We start from the raw sequence: 25,499 nt of genomic DNA, 5'->3' as shown, positions 1-25,499 counted from the left end.
TAGATTTAGGAGGGCTTGAAGGAAAAGAGGCTCCTGCTGGGCTCGTTAGTCTGAATTGTTGTTAACTGCCGGAAGATAACTTGAGGCTAGTCCCTGGGTATAGCTCCTGGGGTGGCAGGACCACATCTTTGTCACCCTTGCTAAAACACAGCGGAAACTCTGGCCCGAGAGTGTTCCCAGTGGTCCTCTGATCCTGTGACTAAAGCAGAATGTGGCATTTAGGAGCCAGGGAACACCTGAGAGCGGTCAGGGACCTCTCTCTCAAACGTGGCAACTGGAGTCTTAAAATCAAAGCAGCCGTTTTTGACAGAAAATGACACTCAGTGCTCTGTCATAAGCAAAGTTCTACATGACTGAGCTTCCTAATTGAGGACCTCATTTGTTGCATTATTTAAATCCATATTGTTGATTTTCTTAATCCAGCTCTTTGGAGAATCGTAGAATGTTAAAGCCAGGTGGAAGAGAACTTAGAAAGGGTCACAATCCAGCCAGGACTCCTGTGTCCACACAGCACATGGCCCGCTGTTTCCCTTGTATACTCAACTCCTTGTCCAGCCAGGTCTGAATGTTAATTTCTTCTGATTTTTGCTACGGCCAGGTGGCGGGAATTCTGTAATTGAGAGAGAATATTAGCTGTGTAATGTTTTTCCCTTTTTAGCTTGAATGGAGTCTCAACAACAAAATTCATATGCATACAAAAGGCTGGGAGAAGTAGAGTAAATTGAATGTAGGGTTATTGTTTGTGTCCACAAAACAAAGCCCTAAATCACATTTAGCATAATTTGTGGTTTTAAATTGGACTGATTTAGCAAGGAGAGTGAAATAATCTCTCATCCTGTCAAAAAGGCGATACCTTCAGACCAGCATTTAATTGCATTGGCAGAGTAACTTGGGGAAGGCAGCAGTAATTCTGGCTGCATTATTCTTGGTTTGTGGCTAAATTGAGATCATCATTTTCTCCTGGTTGCACTAACTTTCTTTATTGCTCTTCAAACTAATCAGATGAATGCGGTGAGAGAAGCTTAGTGGTAGCTGGAGGGTGCACAGGGGAAAAGGGTGAGGTCCCCGAGCAGGGCTGACTAGCAGAGGTGTAGTCATCAGTAGAGCTGTGCCTTACACACTGAACGTTGTGGGGAGAGAAGAGTCAGCTGACAACACCCAGCGACTCAGCAGGTGCACCTGAGTGAACTTCTCTGCGATCCTTTATGCAACGTGAATGCCGTTGATTCCCCGCAAAGTGTCTCCCCGACCACACACCTATAAATGTGCTTTTAAGGCCAAACTGTACAGGTAGGGCTTCTATGCATTCATGTTGGTATCCAAGAGTACACTTTCTGGAGGTTAATTTCTAGCTGCCTCAATTTTCCCATGGAAACCCACCCTTTTATCTCCTCCCCAAACCGTCCCCTTGAGTAACTGTGCCTTGTGCATTTTCCATCGGGACCGCTGCCACCTGCCAAGTGTCTGAATCCAGACTGATTCATATTCTTCACAATCCCTTCCTCCAGTGAAAGCATTTCCCTTGCCTTTACCAAGCCTTCTTCCCTCTAACGGAAGTCAGATCATCAATACCTTAGACATTTTATGAAGCTGAAATTGAGGACTCAGAACTGTAACGAACAGTGTGCCTGTCCTCCTTATTCTTGTTCCGCTGGGAGTTATGCACCAGAGCTCCCGCAGCGGCTCCCTCCTTAACTATTTCAGATGTCTGTTTGGAATCGGATGTATACCTTTGTAGTGGTTCTAAGTAAAGGTGCTCCTGGTTTTTCCCAGTCTTCCGGAGTGCGCTCTGGAGGGTGTTGTTGGGATGGGAAGTAAAGGCACTGACATGACCCTTTGCTGTGCTGTACCCAAGGCCCATGTCAGTGGTTTCGGTAACATGGGTAGTCTTGGTGTTAGAATTGACATGAACCGTGGACGAGCCAACAGTTTGTATCAAATGTTTGTAGGAAGGCTGGATTAGCAATGGGGGGCATCTGTTACAGATCTCCTTGCTACCAATGGAGAGTTAGTACTTTTGAGGTAAAGATGCCTTTGGCCTGCAAGTTGATATTTGCAAGTATATGCTCTAGGGAAGGAAGACTCTTTTAGGTCCTCATTGGTTTATTTTAACCTTTGATCTGCATGCTAGTATTCATATAATGCTACTGAGTTGGTTTTTCATATTTCTGTGTAATAACAGTGCATTGATCTGTTGCTAATCTGTTGTAAAGTGTGTGTGTGTGTGTGTGTGTGTGTGAGATCGATCAAGGTATAAAGACCAGAAACCAAAATCATGAAAGAGGTTGGTTGAATATTTCATCATTTGAGGTTGAACTTACATTGTGATTTAGTGCACTGTAAAGAGAACAGCTCTTCATGTGGCCCCTGGGGTCACTCAGTTAAGTGTCCGACTCTTGATCTCAGCTCAGGTCATCATCTCACGGTTCATGAGTTCGAGCCCTGCATCAGGCTCTGTACTGACAGTGGGGAGCCTGCTTGGGATTTTCTCTCTCCTCTCTCTCTCTGTCCTTACCTACTCATACTCTATCTTTCAAAATAAATAAAAATGAACTTTAAAAAAAGAAAACAGCTCTTCAGATATCAGATTATTGAAACACCTTGATGAAGGTATCACTAACCAGGAAGGGCTTTGGCGTTTGCGGTCTCCCTTCAGGTAGAGGTGCAAGGAAACCCAAAGGAAGAAAACAGTCGTGCTTGTGAGGCATCGTATGGCAGTTATAAAAGAATTTATGCTTTGGAATATTCACCTATGGGCTATTAATGGCAGCCTGAAATTCTCTCTTGCCCTTTAAAGAAGCGTTTTCATTTCTACTCGATGGTGAGTTGCGAACCTAAGAAAAACCTACAAAAAGTAATATGTGTGTATATGTGAATCAGATGGTCATACTGGAGTTTCATCTCTCTTTCCTGGGCAAGAAAAACACAGTGTGTTGCTGGCGTTCCTTACGCAGAGCGAGGTTCCTGTATTCACACCCAGCATCTTTGTTTCCCTAGCTGTGCCGCCAAACATAGCAGAGCTGAAGAATTTGGAAGTGCTGAACTTCTTTAATAACCAGATTGAGGAGCTGCCCACACAGATCAGCAGCCTTCAAAAACTCAAACACCTGAATCTGGGGTGAGTATCCCTGGAGGAGAAAAGAACAGAAGAAGAGGAAGAGGGGGAGGGCGCGTGCAGGCTATGAGCACAGGAGGGACTGTGTCTGTTACTGACTTCTAATTTCTTTTTGTGTGGTAGGACTTTAACAAAAGTTTTACTGCTTTTAATATGTCTTTTCAGTGGGCTGCGTTATGCATATCTATTAGAGAAGTAATTGCAAAGCTAATTGTTGGTGCAGTAAGGGAGTGTGTGTGTGTGTGTTTTGTCATATTTGGTTTCTAACAAAATTTTATTTCAGTTACATTGACTGGAAAGGGACTTATTTGCATAGCGTTAACTGTTCAGACCAGTTGCAGTGTGGTTGATTTTTTTCTCTGTTTTAAGTAGAAATCGTTTACAAAGCGTCTTCCTTCCACAGAAGTGAGGGGGGGGAGGGAAGATACATTTCCGAACACTGCTCCATTGATTCTTACAATTCTTTTATGTAGTTGAGAGGTTATAATCCTGTGTCTTTCTTTGTACAAAGGTGAAGAGAGGAGGTTCGATTCAGCTGAGGTGGCAGAACCAGGTAGCAGTGAATAATAATAATACATCTGTTACTTTCCAGTTTTCAAAGTCCTCATGCCGGGATTTGACCCTCTCAACAATTATGAGGGACGTAGGATGGGCAGTAGTTTTCATTTTGTGGAGTGGAAGTCAGGCCCTTTCCGAGAGCCTCAGTGACTCTTTCCTGATTGCCCCTGAGCTTAGTGACCGAGCCAGGCAGAGGACCCCATTATCTGGGGTCCAGCCCTCTCCATGAGACTCCATAGATGACACCAGAACTTGGGCTTCTGAATCCCAGCTTCATTGTTAAAGCTGTGAGGTGAAGCTGTCCACTCATGCTTCATCCGCTGTGTGAAGTTGCATATTCATTAAATTATAGCCATTAAATGCTTTAGTTAAGCTAGTGATTTACATGGAATGGTGATAGAAGCTGGCCAGGTATTTATCAATTTCATAGGAAGCAATCATGAAGAAAAAAGAAACATCTCATTCATGGAAGGATTTTTAGTTGAGCATATTCTTTCTAGGGGGAGTTTGGTTACAGACTCATATGATGTTCACTCTGCTTAGGATATAATCTTAGAAAGATCCATGAGCATTCTCTTTCCTAATGTCTGAGGGGAAGTAGAGCTTAAAGGAAAAGGGGAATATGACTTAAATCAGATGGCTTTTACCCCTACACATATGGAGATTGTGTACCCATCTGGTAAAACAGAAAAGAAAGGATCCCTCATTTATATCTTTGTTTTGGGAATTATTAAGTCTTGATTTTAATTTGTATGTAAGCAAGAAGCTAAAACTAGATGTGTATACTAGCTGTACAAAACTAGGTACATTCTTACTGTTAATTTTTTGATTAAGTGGTTTAACGAGTCATTTATATATAAGGTGCCAGGCACAGTACCCGGTCCGCGGTAAGCAGTACGTTGTGTTGGCTGTGTCCATCGCCCTCGCCGTCATCATCACTTTCTTCCTTGTTTCATTTACTTCAGGACTATGTAAGTGTCTCATCTGTGTCAGGAACCTTTCTAGTGTTGGGGTTCAGTGGTGAAAATCACAGCCCCTGGCCTGAAGTGTGGGGGCGGAGCCAGCTGTAAATGAGCAGTGACGGTTCACAGCCACATCACTGACATGCTGGAGGTTGTCTGAAGGCAGGTGGGAGAGACCGCCAAGGGGGTTAGTCAACAGGTGAGGTTGTCTGAAAATTCCCATAGGGGGCAGTATTTGAGCCAAAATTTGATGCATGGAAATGAATTTCTCAGACTCAGAGGCAGAGGGAATGCATCCCAGGCTGCAAGAATGACATGATTGTGGGGCGCCTGGGTGGCTCAGTCGGTTGAGCGTCCGAATTTGGCTCATGTCATGATCTCGCGGTTCAGGAGTTCAAGCCGCACGTCGGGCTCTGTGCTGACAGCCTGGAGCCTGTTTGGATTCTGTGTCTCCCTCTCCGTGCCCCTCCCCCCCCATCCTGTCTCTCTCTCTCTCTCTCTCAAAAATAAATAAGCATTAAAAAAAAATTTTTTTTTAAAAGAATGACATGGTTACAAGCTGAGAGTACTGCGTGTTCCACGCAAGTTGTTCAGTGTTGCTGAGTGTAAAGTGTGAGGCAGGAAGCAGTGAGGGAAGAGGTGCGGCCAGGTAAAGAAGCACGAGTGTCTGCTATTTCGTTCCTGAGTATTTCCTGAGCTCCCAACTATGTGCCAGGCACCGTTCTAGGTAGTAGCCATCCAACCTTTATGGAGCGTTCGTCACAGTTGGGGAAACCAACGATAAACAAATAAATGTCTACAATGGCAGGGTGGCCCTGGGTGCCAAATAAAGGCGCTCTGATTTTATCCTGCGGACCATGAGGAGCTTTTACGGCAGGCAGAACAGGAGGTATGAGAAAAGATTGGATTTTTGTAGGAAAGGTCATGCGGAGGGGAGGTTGGGGTAAGAAGCGGTCAGGACACCCCTAAGCACGCTGAATTAGTGTTCCAGGTGAACTAGGGCAGTGGCAATGCCCAGCCAGGAGAGGGGTTTTGTGTGAAAAATACTTAAGAGCTAAAACTCACAAGATGGTCACTGATGGTATGGGTGATGCCTGGGGGTCTGTCTGGGCAGCTGAAATAGAAATAAAGATGGGGACAGCTGTGGGAATAACATCGTGAGCTCAGGTTTTGTTCAGTTGGGTTGGAGGTACCTTAGGACAGAGTTAAAAAGTTTTCTTTTTTTAGTCAAATGCATCTTAGTTCCCTCTCTGTTGTCTTTGGAGCTGTTTGCATTTTTGGCTCTCGGTGTTTTATTCATTGTGTAAAACTTTCTGTGTATTTAATTACATTGCTATATAGATGGAATTGTCAAAGTTTGAACAAAAATTCTTAGCTCTCTGGGAGAGGAATTAACATGAGTTTCAATAAAGGATATTTCTGTTCTCAAATGCATAAAGAATTATACCTGCATAGCCCTGTTTAAGGAAAGTTTTAGAGAGAGGACTCTTTAGAGGAAGCAGTCTGAATAAAAATAGACACACAGGAGACACCAAAAAACTCAACACGAAAAAAACCCCAAATAATCCAGTTAAGAAACGGGCAGAAGACATACACAGACCTGTCACCCAAGAAGACATTCAGTGGCCAAAAAACACCTGAAAAATGCTCAGCATCACTCATCATCAGAGAAATGCAAACCAAAACCATAATGAGACATCCCCTCACCTCTGGCAGAATGGCTAAAGTCAAAAACGCAAGAGACACCAACTGCTGGTGAGGATGTGGAGAAAAAGGAACTCTCATGCCCTGCTGGTGGGAATGCAAACTGGTGCGGTCACTGTGGAAAACATTTGAGGTTGCTCAAAAAATTAAAACCAGAACTACCATATGATCCCGTAACCCCACTACTGTGTGTTAGTACCCAGTACTACTTTCATACCCAAAGAATACGAAAACAGTAATTTGAAAAGATATATGCACCCCTGCGTTAATAGCATTATTTGCAATAGCTCAAACATAGAAGCCGTCCTTCAGTAGATGAAGGAATGACGTGGTATGTATGTGTACACGTACTTCTCAGCCACAAAAAACAATGAAGTCTTGCCATTTGCAACAACATGGATGGATCTAGAAGGCCTGCTGCTAAGGAAATAAGTCAGAGAAAGACAAACACCATATGATTTCACTCATATGCAGAACTTAGAGACAAAACAAATGAAAAAAGAAGAACGGAGACCAGCCACAAAACAGAGTCTTAAGAGAACAAACTGATGGTTACCAGAGGGGAGGTGGGTGGGGGGATGGGCGAAATAGGTGAAGGGCATTAAGGAGTGCACTTGGGATGAGCACCGGGTGACGCATGCAAGCATTGAATCACTGTATTGTACACCCGAGACTTATGTATAGATGTAACACCGTATGTTAACTGTACTGGAGTTAAAATAAAAATTGCGTCTGTACACACACAGACGAGACCCTACAGCACAGCATTTAGGCCACGTATATGCATATTCTGAACAGCACGCTCAACCAGAAGTTGCTTTCAAAGTTATATACGGTATTTGCTGTTTGTCCTGATGATGGCAAGGCCTGAAGGGATTTTTAGGCCCTCTGAATAAATAAAGTTTTATTACGTTTCTAATTGTTTAAATGTGGTTCATTTTGTGGTCATTTTCTACAGAATATAAAGCCACATTGGCTACTTGCTGGTAATTATTTCTGGGATAATCTCAGTACAGTAGCACCACAGGCTAACTCTTCTGGAATGGTTTTTGACCCCATGAGATGCTGGAGCTCATCATGCGAAACTTAGAAGTTTTCAGTAAGTCCAGTTCTGAGTGGCTGTGTGTGTGAGTGGGTCACCGTGGACGTGAGAAGAATTATTACCCTTAGCTAATAACTAAGGTTTTACTGAAGCAAGAGGAGCCCAAGAGGACCTCTGGAAGTCAAAACGTTCCAGAAGGGAAGCATTAGGAAGGACCTTCCTAGCTTTTGAAAAAGAGAAAGGAAAAAGATGCCGACCAGCCTTCGACCCCCTGCTTTTATAAATTTCTACATCATGTGCAGGCGCTTTCCCTTTTCCAAAACACACTGGAAACAAAGTTCACTGGCAGACAGAAGAATTCATACCATCATGGCACGCATGAGCGCCGTAAGCAACTTTGTGTGTAAACACTGGAGGTGATCTGAGGGTAAGCTGGTGACCCAGACAGGAAAGCCCCGCTCAGCTGTTCAGGCTGCCCACAGCGGTCTTCTCCCAGGGTGAGCTTACCTGTTGGAAACCGAGTCAAAATTTCTCTCAGGCTTCCTGAAAACCAGTGGTAGTGATGACTCTCCTTTCTCGAGGACCCTTTGCGAGCCACAGATCTTCCGAGCTGCTTCAGACGTCTCAGCTGTCAGCCCCCTGGCGATCCTTCCGGAAAGTACTGCTCTCATGTTCCCGTCGAAGAAACTGGGTCTCAGAGAAGCTGAGCAACCTCCCCAAGGTCACCCAGCTAGCGGCGCCAGGCTGGACTCCGACTGTCACCCAGCTCTGTCTGCCCCTGCTGTGACCTCTCACGGACACCCGCAGGGGCCCCCAGAGCCGCGGTCCCACGCATGGGCGTGGAGATGGCTGGGGACCACGTGCGCCCCTGCGGCTCCTTGTTTGTGGCCACCAGCGCCTCCGGGCCCTCTTAAGCATTTGAGTTGGGGCTTCCTTTCTGCCTGCCAGGTTGGCGAGCTCCCTGCTGTCACTGCTGTCACTGCACGGGGGGCCTCTGCAGTGATCCGGACACCCTGGGGGTATTGGTTTCTGTCTCAAGGAGAACCACCTCTGGCTCAGAACCACCTCTGGTTCTCTTAGCAAAGAGAGCCACCTCTGTCCATCAGGTGGACAGACTCAGGCTCACTCTGGGCTGGAGATGGAGATCTCCTTCTGGGAGGTGTCTCTTTGCTCTGAGGAAGGCTGACTGGCGCTTTCCTGCACCTCATCTTTCCAAAGTCTACTGTGTTTGGAAACACGAACTTTATTGGTGATTTTCAAAAAGAGGTAACTTAGAGCGGTAAAGAAACACCTAATGTACACCTCCGTGCTTTGTCCAGTGTTGGTGATTTTTCTTTCAGTTTCCTCAGATCCTTGCGTTGGAATCTAGGCATCGGGGGGAGGGGCTAGGTGCTCCCAGATACCTGTCACCCTCCCCAGGTGAGCCAGAAGTCCTTGTCACTTAATTCATGTCAGCTCTAAAGAGATGATAGTAAGCGCTGTCCTGCCTGAACTACGCGATCGTTCTGGTGACCAAGGTGAAACTTGATGTCAATGTGCTTCACACACGGTGAATTGGTAGAAACAATCCGTTGTTGTCATTACGGCAAAGGGTCATGGAGGTTACTTTTATTAAGTGTAAAGTTAACCAGTGACTTTCCTACCCAAAAGGTAGAAATCGCTTTGACCTCGGTTTCTACTTGTGCTATCAATTTTTTCTTATGAGGCCTGGTTGGTGGGTGATTGGCAGCTGTGGACAGGATTGTATCTAGTATGAGAAGGATCGAGGCCTCGAAGCATTTTATTTTTTTTTTTAACAATTTTTTTTAACGTTTATTTTTCAGACAGAGAGAGACAGAGCATGAACGGGGGAGGGTCAGAGAGAGAGGGAGACACAGAATCTGAAACAGGCTCCAGGCTCTGAGCTGTCAGCACAGAGCCCGACGCGGGGCTCGAACTCACGGACCGTGAGATCATGACCTGAGCCGAAGTCGGACGCTTAACCGACCAAGCCACCCAGGTGCCCCAATCGAAGCATTTTAATGTCACAGTTCCTCCTACCCTTCAGTCCTCCTACCTTTAATCTTATATTAGACTAAAAAAATTTTGGGGTGTGCCTGGGTGGCTCAGTTGGTTAAGTGTCCAACTTCGGCTCAGGTCATGATCTTATGGTTCGTGGGTTCAAGCCCTGTGTTGGGCTCTGTGCTGACAGCTTGGAGCCTGCAACCTGCTTTGGATTCTGTGTCTCCCTCTCTCTCTTCCCCTCCCCTGCTCATGCTCTGTCTCTCTCTCTCTCAAAAGTAAATATTAAAAATTTTTTTTTAAATCCTCTTTTAAGTATGCTCAAAGGGAACCACATTAAGAAAAGTAAGGGTCTTAAAGAAAATAATAAAAGATATTTACTTTAGATTTCAGTGGAAATACGTACATATATATATATTAGTTTTCAATTATGAAGAAATACACATAAGATTTACCATCTTAACCATTGTTAAGTCTATGACTCTGTAGCGTTAAGTATATTCACGTTCTTGTGCACCAACCTCGAGAAGTTACTCATCAGGCAAAACTCTATACCCATTAAACAACAACTCCCCATTTCTCCCTCCTTCAGCCCCTGGCAACCACTGTTGTAATTGGAGATCGTTTTGAATGTTAGTAATTGCATAACAAGAAAGTGATTTTTTTTTCTTCCATTGGAATAAATGAAATAAAGCAAATGTCTAAAAACGACAAAGCTTAATCTGTATCTTTTGAGGAATTATTATTGCCACATCCGTGAGGCAGTTTTTCTCTGGATGGACAGATACTTTGTGATGATTGAAGTTTCTGTGTAACACAGGGACTGAGCTTCCTTGCAGAAAATGATGAGACATTTTCAGATGTTTAATGAGCATAGAGGCTCTCTAACTATAATTACTGTGTTGGTTAAAAGAACATAAAGTGATTGCAGAATTATGGCCTCTTCTGAGTTTTCAGTCTCTTACACACGGCTCTTCGGCCTGTGACACAGAGGTGATGTCTGAACATAAACGTTTTGTGTGTGACGTCTTGGGTTTTTTTTTTTCCCCAACCACAGCATGAACAGACTGAACACTTTGCCTCGAGGATTTGGCTCTCTCCCAGCTCTTGAGGTCCTTGATTTGACTTACAACAACTTGAATGAAAACTCTCTTCCCGGAAACTTCTTCTACCTTAGTAAGAAACTTTTAATTCTATAAATCTCCTTAAAATGGTACTTTGCGTTCTGAAAGTGAAATTTATTTGCCAGGGCCCAAACTCCAAGAGAAATTATTGGACGTATATATTTTTTTCTTCGCACATTTCTTTTGAATATTCCTTCATAGCTCAGCAGTATGTATGTTTGATATATAGTTAGCTGACACCATTGAGCTCAAGTGGACTTAGTAATGTCATATTAACTTCCAGATAGAGATTATGTACCTAAATGAGATCGAGTCTCACATTTAGCTAAAGAACTTGACTTCCTTCTTAAAGAGCATGCAAAAAAATAATAATAATGTATGTGTTCTCCCATGTTGCAATTAACTCTTTGTAAGCTATTTCCCCAAAGATATTTCAACCAATTATATATAAAAATATGCATTAGTAAGCTACTGACAACTTTTTAAGCCTCCTAAAAAATACTGTCAATGATGTGGTCTGTTTCATCTATAGAATACAATCAAACGTCAAGAAATTGTCATAGATAAACACACTTTATCTTTTCGACTGTATTCTTTGCAAGCAGATTTCTTGCTGCAGATACCCGTAAGAATGAGGGAAAACTGATTTTTCTGAGAACTCACAAAATATTTAGGAAAGATTTGCTTTCCTTAAATGAGTGTTCTGCTTCTCCAAATAGTGACACGTATGGCATCCAGAGATTCTGAATTTTCTGAGCTGGTCTCCAAAACTTCATTTATAACCTTATGCATATTCTCTCCCCCAGATTTTCCCAAGCACATGATGAAGCCAATTCTAAAATATTTTCATGGGCCATGAAGGAGATTTTGTTGTGTATATTAACACAGAGTTCTGTCGAATTTTAAAACATTTGAGTGTAATTGAATACCTGTAAGCAAACAAAACAGACCTCTGATTATACTTCTCCTTTTTGGTCAGCGATAAAAAAGATGCCTTAGGATTTTTTCCTTCCGTAGTTCGGGGCTGTGTAGTATTGTGAACAAACTTCTGACCGCTGATATTCTGCCTGGGTTAGGGTTTCTCTATTTGTGAATTCCCATGTCGTCATGTTAGCTCCTTTGTCCTCATTTATTTCTCATTCTCATTTATTTTTTGTGGTTAAGGCTAGAGAAACAATTAATAATAATTAGCCCGATTATTAAACAATGAACTGTGATTATGGCCTTCATCACCGGAAAGCCTTTTAGTTATTTATTTTTAACATAGTTGCATTTACACGACAGAACCTTTTTGCCTGAAGCGTTGACACCAATGTCACAGTGGTTTTCTTTGTTACACATACGGACGCAAAGCATAAATGTGAATCGGAAATGATAGAAGAAAAGTCGCTCTCTTTCCTGAAAGCGTCTTGAAACCCTGTGCCAGAAACTGCCGATGCCCACGGTTGCTAATTGTGTCAGTCCTCTTGGATATAGATGTTTTCCTGACCACACCAGCCCCACAATAAGCCAGTAAATCTAAGTTTGACCTGCTTCTTATTATTGGGAGCCCTAGGTGTGTCACAGGCTTTTCACCGAGCCGGGGTTATTAATCAAAGCTGACTCCCTTGTATTGATCAGACCTCAAATGGTTGGATTTCATGCCACCCTGTTTATATATCGCTGTTTAATTCGCAGCCACCCTGCGCGCACTCTATCTAAGTGACAACGATTTTGAAATCCTGCCGCCAGATATCGGGAAGCTCACAAAGTTGCAGATAGTAAGTAATTTATCTAAATTCTTGGAAAATCAATTCACTTCTGCAGCCCTTGTAGGAGTAGAATCAAGTCAATTTGAGCAGGGTGAGGTTTGTTGTGTAGGAATCAGCCACCACTCCCGATACTGTTTGTTGTTCATCTGTAGGCACTTGTAAATAAATTGAAAGCATTGAGCCTTCAAAGAAGAGAGGGCATGGAAAGGACGAGAGTTTCTGTTGAGCGCCTCTTTACGTGAAAACTGTTTTGACAACCCCTTGTTTTCTTATATTTAGCTCAGCCTTAGGGATAACGACCTGATCTCGCTGCCTAAAGAAATCGGAGAGCTTACTCAGCTTAAGGAACTCCACATTCAGGGGAACCGCCTGACCGTTCTGCCCCCAGAACTAGGTAAGGTTGCTGATGATGTCAGTTCGGGGTTTCATTAATATCAGTGATCCCAGTGCGGCAGTTCTGAGCAACGCTCTCTCCTCTTGGCAAGCACCCTCCTCCGAGGTGCTCCTTCTGATCATTTCTAGAAGCATTTGTCCTTGACCAGGGTTCAGCTGTTAAGGGTTTGACCTGGCGTGCTGCTGTGTTCGGCAGCCCGAGCACCCAGAGAAACTGCTGATGAAGAATAACCCAGCTCGGCCCGGGCACGGGGTCGGGGAAACAGCCCTAGAGTAGTCGTAGCGGTCTTGTCTGTGTCTCCTCCTTTGCTGGCTGATGATTTCTTTAACAATTATTTATTTATTTATTTATTTATTTACATTTATTCATTTTTTGAGAGAGGGCATGCAAACGGGTGGGGCAGAGAGAGAGGGAGACACAGAATCGGAAGCAGGCTCCAGGCTCTGAGCTGTCAGCCCAGAGCCCGATGCGCGGCTCGAACCCACGAGCTGTGAGATCATGACCTGAGCCAAAGTCGGGTGCTTAATCAACTGAACCTCCTGGGCACCCCAACGACTTTTTAATCAACCCACCACTCTTATTATTATTTTTTTTTTTTTACTCTCTTAGTTTGTAGTTTTAATCCCTTGAAAACTTTTGCCACATAAAGTATTTGTTACGGCTGTGTGAAGATACCTTTTGCCATCGTGCATTTGGTTCTAGCCTGACTCCACTTCCATGGGAATTGCAAAATATGTTCCAGCTGAGAATTCCCTGGTCCTGCTTCTGTGGCAGATGAATCTTAGTCCTCTGCCTGCTCATTCACATGGCCCAGGGTGGGCTTATGACGTCCCTCGGAAATCACGTTCAAACCTGTTACTCTGTTGCCGACGTATTCTGCCCTTCTGGAAAGGTTTCATGAGTTTACTTCTCTTCTCTCGTGCAGACCCTCCGTGTTCTCTCACTCCTTCAACCCATTGAACTGCATTGTTCCTCAAACTGTGAATATTTGCTTTTCTGCTCCAGATTCCCGTAATTTGAAGAAAAAAAACACAAAAACAAACCCACATTTAACCCAGAGTTTTTTGAGCAAGTACCTCAAGTGAACCTGGCCGTTTGAAAGAGGCCAGGGGTTGCCACTTGGAACGAAAGCTCCATGAGAGCGGGGTGGGGTTTTATATTCCCTCCCTGCTGGATGCCCCGTGCCTGCCATGCTCTAGGCTTCAGGTTGGTGCTTGAGGAATGGGTACTGAATGAGTTAATGAAATGAGGACTCACCTGGCAAGGTGCTGGGAAGGCCATGCGGAGGCAGAGTTTGACGTCTGCCCAGAGCCATGCTCCCCTCGTGGAAGCCACAAGCCACATTTCCAGTGCTCAGTATCCATGTACGGCTCGTGGCTACCCCCGGGGAAAACCCAGGTACAGAACGTTTTCATCACAGGGTGTTCTGTTGGGCAGCGCTGGTGTGAAGGAAAAGCATTCCCGTGGTTTCATGGAACGATGGAAAGTTTCAGCACCACTTGCCCCATCTCCTTGGTCAACTTTGTCGTTGTAAAAGGTCTTTAGGAACTTGCGCCAATTTGAAGGGCTGAGAAGTAGCTCAGCACGTTCTCCTCACAGTTACAAGTTGTCATGCGTCACTTAGGAGCAGGCTGCGGGACCAAGGAAAGATCGTTGCGAACGTTTTTAAGGCGAAAAACTCCTTGTCAGAAGAAAGGGTTTGTACCGTGACTGTTGACCAGGGGTGGTAGCATTAGTGATACCTGGGGGGCTTTGGCAGAATACACATACCTGCTTCTTCTCCGACCTGGTGAATCAAAATCCCCCTGCAGGAGACGAGTTCTCGTGCCATTTGGAAAAGCTCCCTCCATGCTTCTGGCGTGCGTTCTTGGGCAGTGTGATTAGGAGAAACTGTTCTTTCTTCCTTCCTTCCTTCCTTCCTTCCTTTCTTTTGAAGTGTGTTTTGTTATTTTATTTCATTTTTCAAGCAGAGAAGCGAGTGAGGGCATTGATCAGTGATTTCTATCAGGTAATACTTTGTTAGGAAGATAAACCCAAGTGAACACCTATGTCCTTACATATTTTGAAATCTTAAATCATATTGCTTATCCATTTAAATATCTTGCTTAAAATCTAGTCCTACTTATCTAACATTTCTGTTAAGCTCTCCAGTAACAAATTATATATATATATATTAATTTTTATTATTATATATAATTTATTAATGTGTGTGTGTATATATATATATTTATATTTTACTCAAGAGTACAGTTGAGGAGAAAGTCACTAAATGACTGTTTTTCAAGCCATACCTAGGAAAGCTTAATCCCAACATCTGCCTCGTGGCAGATTTCCCTAATGACAGGCAAGTACTTAGCTGGAAATAAATCATGACCCCCTGGGAGTTTCTGTTAGAGGTCGAAACTAGAGATGAAGACAGATGTATTCTTTATTTTTAAATGGTGGGTTTTTTTTTTTTTTTGAGTCAAGAATAATCTAATACATAGTAATGTAATGATAATTATTATAATAGTACGTATTAGGGTGCTGTGACAAGTGCTTTTCCTGCCCTAGCTCCTGTAATTGTCCTAAGACTTGTCAGCGGACTTTTGAGAGGTAAGAACACTGAAGCTTAGCACTGTCTGTAGGGGCACAGCTAACGAGTCACAGAGGCTTGATTGGCATCGTGTCAGGCTGTCCTCCAGGTCAGTATTCCTCCCCACTGTGGTGTTCTCGTTTCCATTCCAGCCGGCAAAAGGATTCCCAGAAAGTGCAGCACCCGCTCACTCCCCCTAGTGGCAGGAGAAAAGCTGCTCTCCTCTGGCGGTTGGATGGCCAGCATGGGGAGGGGGGTGGGGGTGTAAGCAGCAGGTTGTAATACCCTGCAGAGTGCAGATGAGACGGCCTCTGTAAAACAGTGCTCTTCTGCTAGACCCTCCAAAGTGCATGGTCCCTGGGTCCACCCGACCCTGTCCCCATAGACATACAGCCACAGCAGAAATGTCTTTGGTTTGGCTTGTCCACAGTAGCTAAGATGGTCGTCTGGAGTCGCCCTGGCCTAGCTAATGAGCAGCACTAGGGACTGATGCGCTTGAAGTGCATTATATCTGTCCCGACAGCACCCACTGGCTACGGGCTTACTTCTGGGTGCACCCTCAAGTGTGGATGATGCTCTCTCCCCTGTATGTTCGTATTATACATATCGGCATAAGCAAGGCAAATGCTTTTGAGATTTCTGTGAAATTTCCTTTAAAAATAAATTGGGAGGTGGGGCGCCTGGGTGGCTCAGCTGGTTAAGTGTCCAGCTCTTGGTTTCAGCTCAGGTCACGATGTCATGGTTTTGTGAATTCAGGCCCCACATCAGGCTCTGTGCTGACAGTGTGGAGCCTGCTTAGGATTTTCTCTCTCTCCTTCTCTCTACCCCTCTCCCACTCACGCTGTTTGTCTGAAAATAAATAAACGTTAAAGAAAATAAAAATAAATTTGGAGTTTAACAACTTGAAGCCTTATTGGTAAGCGTCTTTGAACCAAGCAGTGGAATCCAGATGTGTTCTGACTTGTCAGGTCTAAGAATGTTCATGGACACGGCAAAATAAAGTCAGGAGTTTGGCTGGAGTTTTTTCTGTTTTTCTATTACTTTCCTTTTGTTGGAAATCCCTGAATAAGTTACTTTACCTGCTGTGTCTGATTCCTAGAAAGTAGTACACTTGATTTCATGTTGGTCCATATGCATATAGCAAATTAGGTACAAATCAGGTCTGTCATTCACCCATTCAGACATTTATTAAGTTCCTACTTTAGGCCAGGTCTTGTCTCCAAGGAACTGACTTTCCAATAAAGTCAAATTCGCTAACTCCTCAACTGTTTATTGGGCCCCTGCTTCATGCTTGTTTCTTGGAGATAGGACAAGGGACAGATCCTGCACTGGGGGAAGGTGGATGAGTGGATAGATGGACACCATATTAGATAGTAAGTACTCTGTGAAAAAAATAAGCATGGAAGGGAGTGTCTAGATTGTGGTGGGGGCAATATTACTCTGTTGACCAGAGTCAACAGGGAACGGTTTGCCTATAAGTTGGTGTCATTTAAGCAGAGACCTGAACAAGGGAGGGGACTTTCCTGGCAGTGGGAACAGGAAGTGCCAACGTCCTGAGATGAGTTGTGTGTTGAGGAATAGCAGGGACGCATATAATACACTTCAAATGCATGAGTCCCTAGCACTCCCAAGGGGAGGGTGGGGAGAGGGGAGCCCAGTTAGGAAGTGGGGACTAGATCCCATGAGAATTTGTGGGCATTGTTAAGGATTTTGGCTTTTTCTCTGAGGTGTCGTGGCTGCCTGCATAATGGTCCCCAAAGATGCCCCCCGTCTCCGGGCATTTGTCACCTCACATGGCTAAAGGACTTTGCCAGTGTGATGTAGAATCTTGAGATGGAGAGATTATCCTGGATTACGAAGGTGAGCCCGGTATAATCACCTGAGTTTTAGAAGACGAAGGCAGCAGGGTCAGAGACAGTAGTCAGTAGTCGAAGGTGTGATGACAGAACCAAGAGGTTGGATTGTCGTGGAGGGGGCCTTAAGCCAGGGAATGCGGGTAGCTTCTGGAAGCTGAAGAAAGCAAGGCAGTGTGTTTTCCTCCGAAGCCTCCAGAAGGCATGCAGCTGCGTTCATCCAGATGGTGATAATGGTCAGCTTCTGGGTCTGTTTCAAAGGCAGATCGAACAGGAATTGGTGATGACCTGGGTGAGGGGGAGAGTGGAGGTTTCAGACCCCGGGAGCTAAAAGGATGGGAGAGAGAACAGGAAGGGTGGGTGGGGAGACATGGGGAGGAGCGGAGCTAGTGATTAGCCGAGTTGTGGGTGTGTTAAGATCGAGATGCCTTTTTGGATGTCTAATTGAGAGGGCAGCTGGGTAGGGCGATCTGAAGTTGGAAGTGAGGTCTGGGCTAATAGATGATTTGGGGCGTTACGAACATAGATGTAATGCCACCGAGTGGACGAGACCCCCCGGGTGTGACTGTAGAAGATAGAGCCTGGGAGCACTGTGGTTCCTAGACCCTAAAGCCAGAGGGATTTGTCTGGCTCACTCCCAGGCAGGTATCTGGCCAGGTTGGGGACTGTGGCTTCCCCTGATTGGCTCCACGATGACTCCCTCGTGCTGGTGCAGTGGGGATGCTGTGCTTCAGAGGAAAAATGTTTTTCCGGACATGTGCAGTTAATTCTGCCAGTGAAAGCATGAAACAGACACAGTCGAAATCTTGTCCGGAGCCTGCCTGAATCCGAATGTCTCTTCAGGACCCGTCCTTTAGCCAATCTCTTCAAAGTAAAGCAGCGATGTGAGTGAATGAAGTTTCACCCGGTTTTAATTAGTGGCAGAATGAGTGAGCGGAGTGGAGGAAAGGCCTGCATCGGTAGGGAGGAAGGAAAGACGGACGCCCCGAGCAGTCCTCAGAACAGACAGAGCGCCAGAGTGGACAGCCTCCTGGAGCTGCTCTCTGAGCGGCGGTCCTCTGCTCTGCTCTGGCATTTCCTCTCTCGCCCGAGACCGCTGTTGTCTTGTGAACTGAGGATGTGACTTACAGGTTTTTGCATGGTCTCCACTCGGTTGTCCAGGGTTCAGTTACTTGCTCTTGCTGGAGTCGTTTCTGGTTTCTTGGCCCCTAGACAGTCCTGGGACCTCTTCTCCCATATCTGTCACCCAGATAATTGCCGTTAGAGAAGGAAATGGCCTTGGCCAGTGGGTATGCAGCAGAGCAAAGTGTTTTAGATGTTGGAACCTTGTCTACACCAATTTAAGCCGCCTGTAGGAGGGACGTGTGCAGTGCCACATACACCTGGGGCTGGCTGGCCTGGCGTCCTACTTTGTAGGTCAGGAAGCAATAGTATTTTTTATTACAGAAATAGGAGAAGTATATGTATTCTTTCTAGCATATTTGTGAAGAGTAGAGACAAATATTAATTCCACTCAAAGAGTAAGTGATGTCAGGAATTGGGAATTTTTCTCCAATTATAGTTCTGTAGAAGGAACAGAATTAAGAAAGAGGGTATAGACCTGTCTAAACTCTTTTGTATTACACCTCTTAATCCTTTTCTTTATGGTGTTGAGAAGCTAAAGAAAAATACTCTACTGAGGCAGGCAAGAAGGAAATGCAGTTTTCTTTTTGGTCAGTCAAGTCCCAGGCTGTGTCTTGTTCATTGTCTTTTGCATTATTTTCACTCTGTCAGTTGTTTCCCAATTATCTTAACCCAGAAGTCTAAAAAACCAACAACACATGTTTTAATGTGTACAGTAGAATGTGGACACTTACCTCTTCATCACCAGGCTTGGGTTCAATGCTCTATGACTTTGGACAAATTACTTTACTTTCTGCGCCTCGTGTAGAATGGGGGTAAGAGTGGTCCCACCTCATAGTGCTGTCCTGAGCATCAGAGAATAATCCATCTGGAGAATTTAGCCACTTGCCAGGAGTAAGGACGACTTCCCAGGAAACCTTAGGTAAACGAATACAGGCACACAGATGTGCGTGTGTGTGTGTGTGTGTGTGTGTGTGTGTGTGTACGTGTACAGACGCTGGATTTCATACTGTAGAGTTTTCACTCTCTATAGGCTGGTTTTCTGAAGCCTGGGCTCCTCTCACGCAGTCTAACCATAGGGGTTGCCCGAGTCCCACCCTTTTGACAGGGAGAAGCACTTACCGCAGAGCACCCGGAGAGGAAGAATGACCGAGAAGGTCAAAAATCCAGATTCCCCGTGGCACCCTGTGATGGGCTGGTTTATCCTGTGGGTGGAAGAATGGCTGTGCATCAGCTGGCGTGGAAGCCGAGGAGAAGCACAGTAGGTGTGGGGAGAGGCATGCGGGGGTGCTGTGCATAGAGGAGAGTGTAGGTCCCGTGGAGAGGCTCCACATGACAGACACTTGGTGTGGGACAGTCCTGGCACTGGCGTCCTTTCAATTCCATGGTCACAATTGTAATAACAAAATTTTTTTTTAAGTTTATTTCTTTTTGAGAGAGAGAGATACAGAGCAAGGGGGGTAGGGACAGAGAGACAGAGACAGACAGACAGACAAAATCCCAAGCAGGCTCCACACTGCCAGCACAGAGCCCAGTGCGGGGCTCGAACCCATGAACCGTGAGATTGGGACCTGAGCCGAAATTAAGAGTCGGATGCCCAACCGACGGAGTCACCTAGGTGCCCTCTGTAATAACAAACTTATAGTTTCACAAAGTACCCTGGAAGGTGGAACTCCTGTCCCCAGTCGGTGGTAACTACCCCAGGTTATCAAAGGGTAGGACCATTTACTGCTTTTGCTTTACGTCTGTTCTAGGACTCAGGAAAATGTAAAAATGCAGCATTTTGTAGGGGAAAGGTCTCTCTGGAGCGGATGCTAACAGACACGCACCTCCCAAGAGGTAATTGTTAGTCTGTGAAATGGTTGCCAGATGTCATGGTAAGTTAGCTTCGTAGTGTAGTGAGTGGCACGTACTTACTTCATGGAGTTATAAACTGTGCTGCTTGTACAAAATTGAATTTGGCAGTTGATCATAAACACTTCTTTGAAGTTGCTTTTAGGCTTGATGGAATTACATAAAAACCTGAGTTTTACACAAAATGTCGTAATTTACAAAACGGTTCCATAGCCTTTAATCTCGGTTCTGTACTGTAGGCAAGGAAAGTTCTTGGGTCACTTTTTGAAGGTGGCAAAACCAAAGTGTACAGGGAGCTTGTGACGTGCCCTAAGCTCCATTACTGACACAGCTTGTTACTGACAGAGCCAGATTTTTAGTTCAGGTCTGTCGACTTCAAAAACGAGCGTTTGTCGAAAGAAGATGTGGTAGACGTGTACAGTGGGATATTATACAGCCATAAAAACAGCTGAAATCATGCCATCTCTTACAACATGGATGGACCTAGAGGGTATTATGCTAAGTGAAATAAGTCCTAGAAAGACACAGACCGTATGACTTCACTCCTACATGGAATCTGAAAAACAAAACAAGGAGGAGAATGAGACCTATAAATACACAGAATAAACTGATGGTTGCCAGAGGGGAGTGGGGGGCTGGGCAAAATAGGTGAAGGGGGGTGGGAGATACAGGATTCCAGTTACGGGATGGACGATATTGTAATAGTGTTGTGTGGTACCAGATGGTAGCTATACTTGGGGTGAACAAAGCGTTCACATTGAGAGATGTTGAATCACTATGTTGTACACCTGAAACTTGATGAAATGTGTGCCAACTATACTCAAAAAAAAAAAATTTTTTTAAGGAGCTAAAAGAACCCTCCCCCTCAAAAACAAAAGTATTCCTCTAAATAGTATATCTGTACATGTATCAGTATTGAACCAATTAGAAGAACATCATTTATCATTAAATGACAGATAACAGTGATTCCAAACATAGGCCTTAATTTTATTCTTTGAAAAATAAAGCGTGAGGCATAGAGAATCTTCACCAAACTTTGACTTTTGGTTTGAATTATGTTACATCCTCTTACATTTTATTTCGATGTTAATACTCTTTTGACATACTTCATAGGAAATATTTCCTATTCTTTCATTCCCATGGTCTTAGTTGATAATCAAAAATGATTCCTGTCAGTCTCCTACATGATATTTTTTAACAAGTTCCATTTTATATATTCTATTTCAGTGAATTTTTTACCCCAGAGAATGCTCTAAGTGTGGGTTTTAAAAATGCTAAGTGAATTATATTTCTGCCTGGTGAGTTACTGCCTTAAAGGGGGTGGGAAGTTGCAACACATAAAACGTTTCCATTCCGTATTATAAATTTCAGGAAGCCCAATGTCAGGTTCACTGTGATTGAACGTGTGCATCATTCTGTGTTAACACCAGCTGGTAAGGCATGCGACTCTTTGCAGTGGACCATTCTTTGATTTAATAGGACACTAAATGTATTCTTGCCCTGGGAGAAATATCGGCAGTACCGAGATTCTAGATTTAATTTTTTTTATTCCAGTGGCATATCTGTAAATACAGTTCCTATCACCCGAATACGTATATAATATCTTACGTTTATGTAGCATCTCCCTCAAAGCATCTCCTGTATATTACATTATTCCTGTATTTTTTTTTAAAGCAATTTTATACTAACTTAGTCCTGAAAGGTATTGTGTGAGTGTCTTTTGGGGGTCACGGCTGGGATGGGGTGAAGTGGAGGATGATGACCTTTATGCTGGCCACACCAGAAATTTAGTGACAGACCCAAAACCTACACGCTCATGTTCATTGTCAACGTTTGTGTAGTGATTTTAATAGACCTCAGTACTCTGTTACCTTTCATATTTGCTGTTCTAAGCAGAATGGCTCGTCTCCTTGGACAGCCCCTGTCTATGTGACCATGTCACATCCTGACCTGCAGCTCCTCACACGGTGTATTCCTCTGACCTTTTGGGTTTGACGCAGAGCAGTAAGTGAAATAGACATGATCCCTTCCCTCATAAAGGGAACCTTTGAAGGAAACAACAAACGGTTGAAAATGACGGCAGAAATGACAATAAACACCCAAATCTGCTGGAATGCCAGCTCTGGTGTTAGACTGGAACATCCATCCTTGAAGACAAGAGTGTGCCACCGCCTTCTGTCGCTGGGGTTGCCACAAGAGCCTCCTCTTGACTGGTTTCCCTGCTTCCTCCCTCGCTCCATCCGATCCCTTCTTCACACAGCGCTCCAGGTGCTTTTTTGACCACTTCTGTGATTTCGAATTCTTGAAGGTACCCTGTTGAGTCTGGAGGCCCAAGATTATCTTGCCTCCCTGTTTTTTATGCTGCTCTGGCCCCTCCGTTGCTCATGGGCTACCCTCCGTGTCTGCTTCGTGGTCCTTCACGGTCTTTGCACTCTGCTTGGAATTTTCCTCTCCTGAATAGTTGCATAGGTGGTACCTTCAGGTGTCAACTCACATGTGGTTTCTCCTCAGTGATCCCTCTCCTGACCGTTCACTATCTCACCAGCCCCTTCCTGTTATTTTTTTATTATGGCGTGCTGTTTTTTTTTTTTTTCTTCCGATCCGCTCGAATTAAACTTAGTGTGTGGTATGTATATTTTTTCCCGTATAAGTAATTGCTATAGCACCATTAGTAGAGAAGAGTTTCTTCTTTCTAAAGAATTGCTTTGGTCTTAGTCAAAAGCCAATTTACTATATAAATGTGGATATATTTCTGGATTGTATATTATGTTTCCTTGTTCTGCGTTTATAGCACTACCATGTTGTCTTGATGACTATAGCTTCATAAGAAGTCTTAAAATCATGTAGTGTAAATTATTTTTTCAAAATCGTTTCGGCTAGTCTGTGTCCTTTGTACATGCATATAGATTTCAGAGTCAGCCTGCTGGGATTTTGATTGGAATTTGACTGAACTGACAGATCATTTTGGAGAGAATTTGCATCTTAACAATATAGAGCCTTCCAATCTGTGAACATGATCTCTTTCTCCATTTGTTTAGGTTTTTAAAATTTCTCTTGGCAATGTTACAGTTTTTACTTGCATATATCTTGTTAAATTTATCCTTAAGTATTTTCGGTTTTTGATGCTATTGTGAGTGGAACTTTTTAAATTTCATTTTTAATTATTGCTAGTACTTAAAAATACAACAACTGCTTGTAAATTGACCTTGGTTCCTGTGATTTTTCTTAATTTTCTTATGAGTCTAGTTTTCATAGGGTTTTTGTTTATTTATTTGTTTGGCTTTTTCATTGTTGTTGCTGGCAGGGCGTAGCACAGCATATCTCCTAAGATTTTCTATGTACATGGAAGTCTTGTCTCCCAAAAAAGACCATTGTATTTCTTTTTTTCTGGTTACTATTCTTTATTGTTTTTCTTGTCTTATTACACCAGCCAGGCCCTTCACTACAGTGTGGAATAGAAGCCGTGAGAAGGAATATCCTTGCTTTATCTTGATCTTAGGGGGAGAGTATTATTGTTCATTGTTAAATGGATACTAGTTATATGTCTTTAGAAAAACACTTTTTTATCAGGTTGAGAAAGTTTCCTTTTATTCCTGGCTTCTTTCAAGTTTTTATGAATAGGTATTAAATATTGCCAAAAGCTTTTTTTTTTCTTTCCCCCTCTATTGAGGCAATCATATGATTTTTCTCCTCTGGTAGCCATCCTCCAGGGTGGCTTCTAATGATCCCTGTGTCCTGGTATTAATACCCTTGTGTGGTCTGCTCCTATGGGTTTCTGTGACCAATATAATACAGCAGAAATAATAGCATGTCACTTGTGAGATTAAATTATAAAAGACGCTGCAGCTTCCATCTCGGGTATGCTGTCTTGTCCTTTGTCTCTCTCACTCTCTTTTGAATCACTTACTCTTAGGGAAAGCCAGTTGTTCTGTTGTGAACAACCTTACTGACCGAACTTGGAAGTGGATCATCCAGCCCCAGTCAAGCTAGACAAGCCCCAGACTGGCAACTTGACTGTTTCCTGAGAGCCCCTGATCCAGAACTTCTTAGATAAGTCACTCTCAGATTCGTACCCTGGGAAAATGTTAAGATAATAAATGTTAATTGTATTAAATTCCAAGTTTTGCAGTACTCTGTTCTTTAGTAGTGCATAACTAATATGTCTGCTTCATTTGTCATTGTGGCAAATGACAGTGATTGTTCAATGTTAAATCAGTCTTGTATTTTTATACTAAATCCCACTTGGTATTACTCTTTTATCCTTTTTTTTTTTTTTTTGGGTGGAAGCTTTATCGAGATAAAATTTACATACCATATAATTCACACATTTGGAGTATACAGTTCAGCATTTTTAGTATGCTCAGAGTTGTACTACCATCACCACAGTTTTAGAACATTTTTATTAGCTTAAAAAGAAACTCAATACCCTATAGCTAGCATTCCACAATTCCCCCCCTCCCCCAGGATTTTTATAGTTTGTCAGTTACATTTAGAATTTGGATCCATGTTGAGTTAATTTTCGTATGTGGTGTGATAAAGGTCCAGTTTCATTGTTTTGCATGTGGCTATCCAGTTGTTACAGCACCATTTGTTGAAAAGACTATTTTGCTCATTGGGTCTTGACATCCTTGTTAACACTTATTTGACCATAGATATGTGATTTCATTTCTGGACTCATGTTTATTTATTGATGTATATAGTTGTATCCTATATAAGTTCTGCACTGTTGTTAATACTGTTGCTTTTTTAGTAAGTTCTGAAATTGGGACTTGTTAGTTCCAACTTTGTTATTCGTTTACAACATTATTTTGACTATTTTGAGTCCTTTGACATTCCAAATAAATTTAGAATCAATCAGCTTATCAATTTCTGCAAAGAAGCCAACTGGTGTTCTGATAGGGATTACGATAAATCTGTAGATTATTTTGGAGAGTATTGCTGTCTTATATTAAATTTGAGATCCATGAACATAAAATATCTTTTCTTTAGATCTTTTTAAATTTCCTTCAACAATAGTTTGTCAATTTCAGAGTATATGGTTTACACTTCCTTTGTTAAATGTATTTCTCAACATTTTATTCTATTTGACACTATTGTAAATAAAATTCTTTTCTTAATTTATTTTCAGTTTATTCATTGCTGGTATAGAAAAATACAGTTGATCTTCATACTGATCTTGTGTCCTGTAATGTTGCTGAACTTGTTTGTTTTAATTAGTTTTTAGTGGATTCCTTAGAATTTTCTGTGTCCAAGGTCTTGTCATCTGCAATTAGAGATAGTTACACTTCCTCCCTTCTCTTCTAGATGCCTTTTATTTCATTTTCTTGCCTGACTACTTGGGCCACAACCTCTAGAACAGTGTTGAATATAAGTAACAAGAGCAGACATTTTTATCTTATTCCTGATCTTAGACAGAAAGCTGCTGGTCTTTCTCCACTGAGTAC

The 25,499-nt window shown here is 43.2% G+C and overlaps 1 protein-coding gene across 3 annotated transcripts in view; it reads left to right on the top strand.

Moving 5' to 3' along the window:
• Positions 1-25,499, top strand: part of RSU1 (Ras suppressor protein 1) — a 200,902-nt gene that overhangs the window by 54,481 nt on the left and 120,922 nt on the right. For all 3 annotated transcript variants that reach the window (XM_042945002.1, XM_042945001.1, XM_042945003.1), the window contains 4 exons: positions 2,998-3,118; positions 10,440-10,558; positions 12,184-12,266; positions 12,537-12,651. In XM_042945002.1, the coding sequence (XP_042800936.1) occupies positions 2,998-3,118; positions 10,440-10,558; positions 12,184-12,266; positions 12,537-12,651 (438 nt within the window). The remainder of the gene's footprint in view (positions 1-2,997; positions 3,119-10,439; positions 10,559-12,183; positions 12,267-12,536; positions 12,652-25,499) is intronic.

Source organism: Panthera leo, chromosome B4, assembly GCF_018350215.1.
Source record: "Panthera leo isolate Ple1 chromosome B4, P.leo_Ple1_pat1.1, whole genome shotgun sequence".
Taxonomy (NCBI): domain Eukaryota; kingdom Metazoa; phylum Chordata; class Mammalia; order Carnivora; family Felidae; genus Panthera; species Panthera leo.
This window is presented reverse-complemented; position numbering and strand designations above follow the sequence as displayed.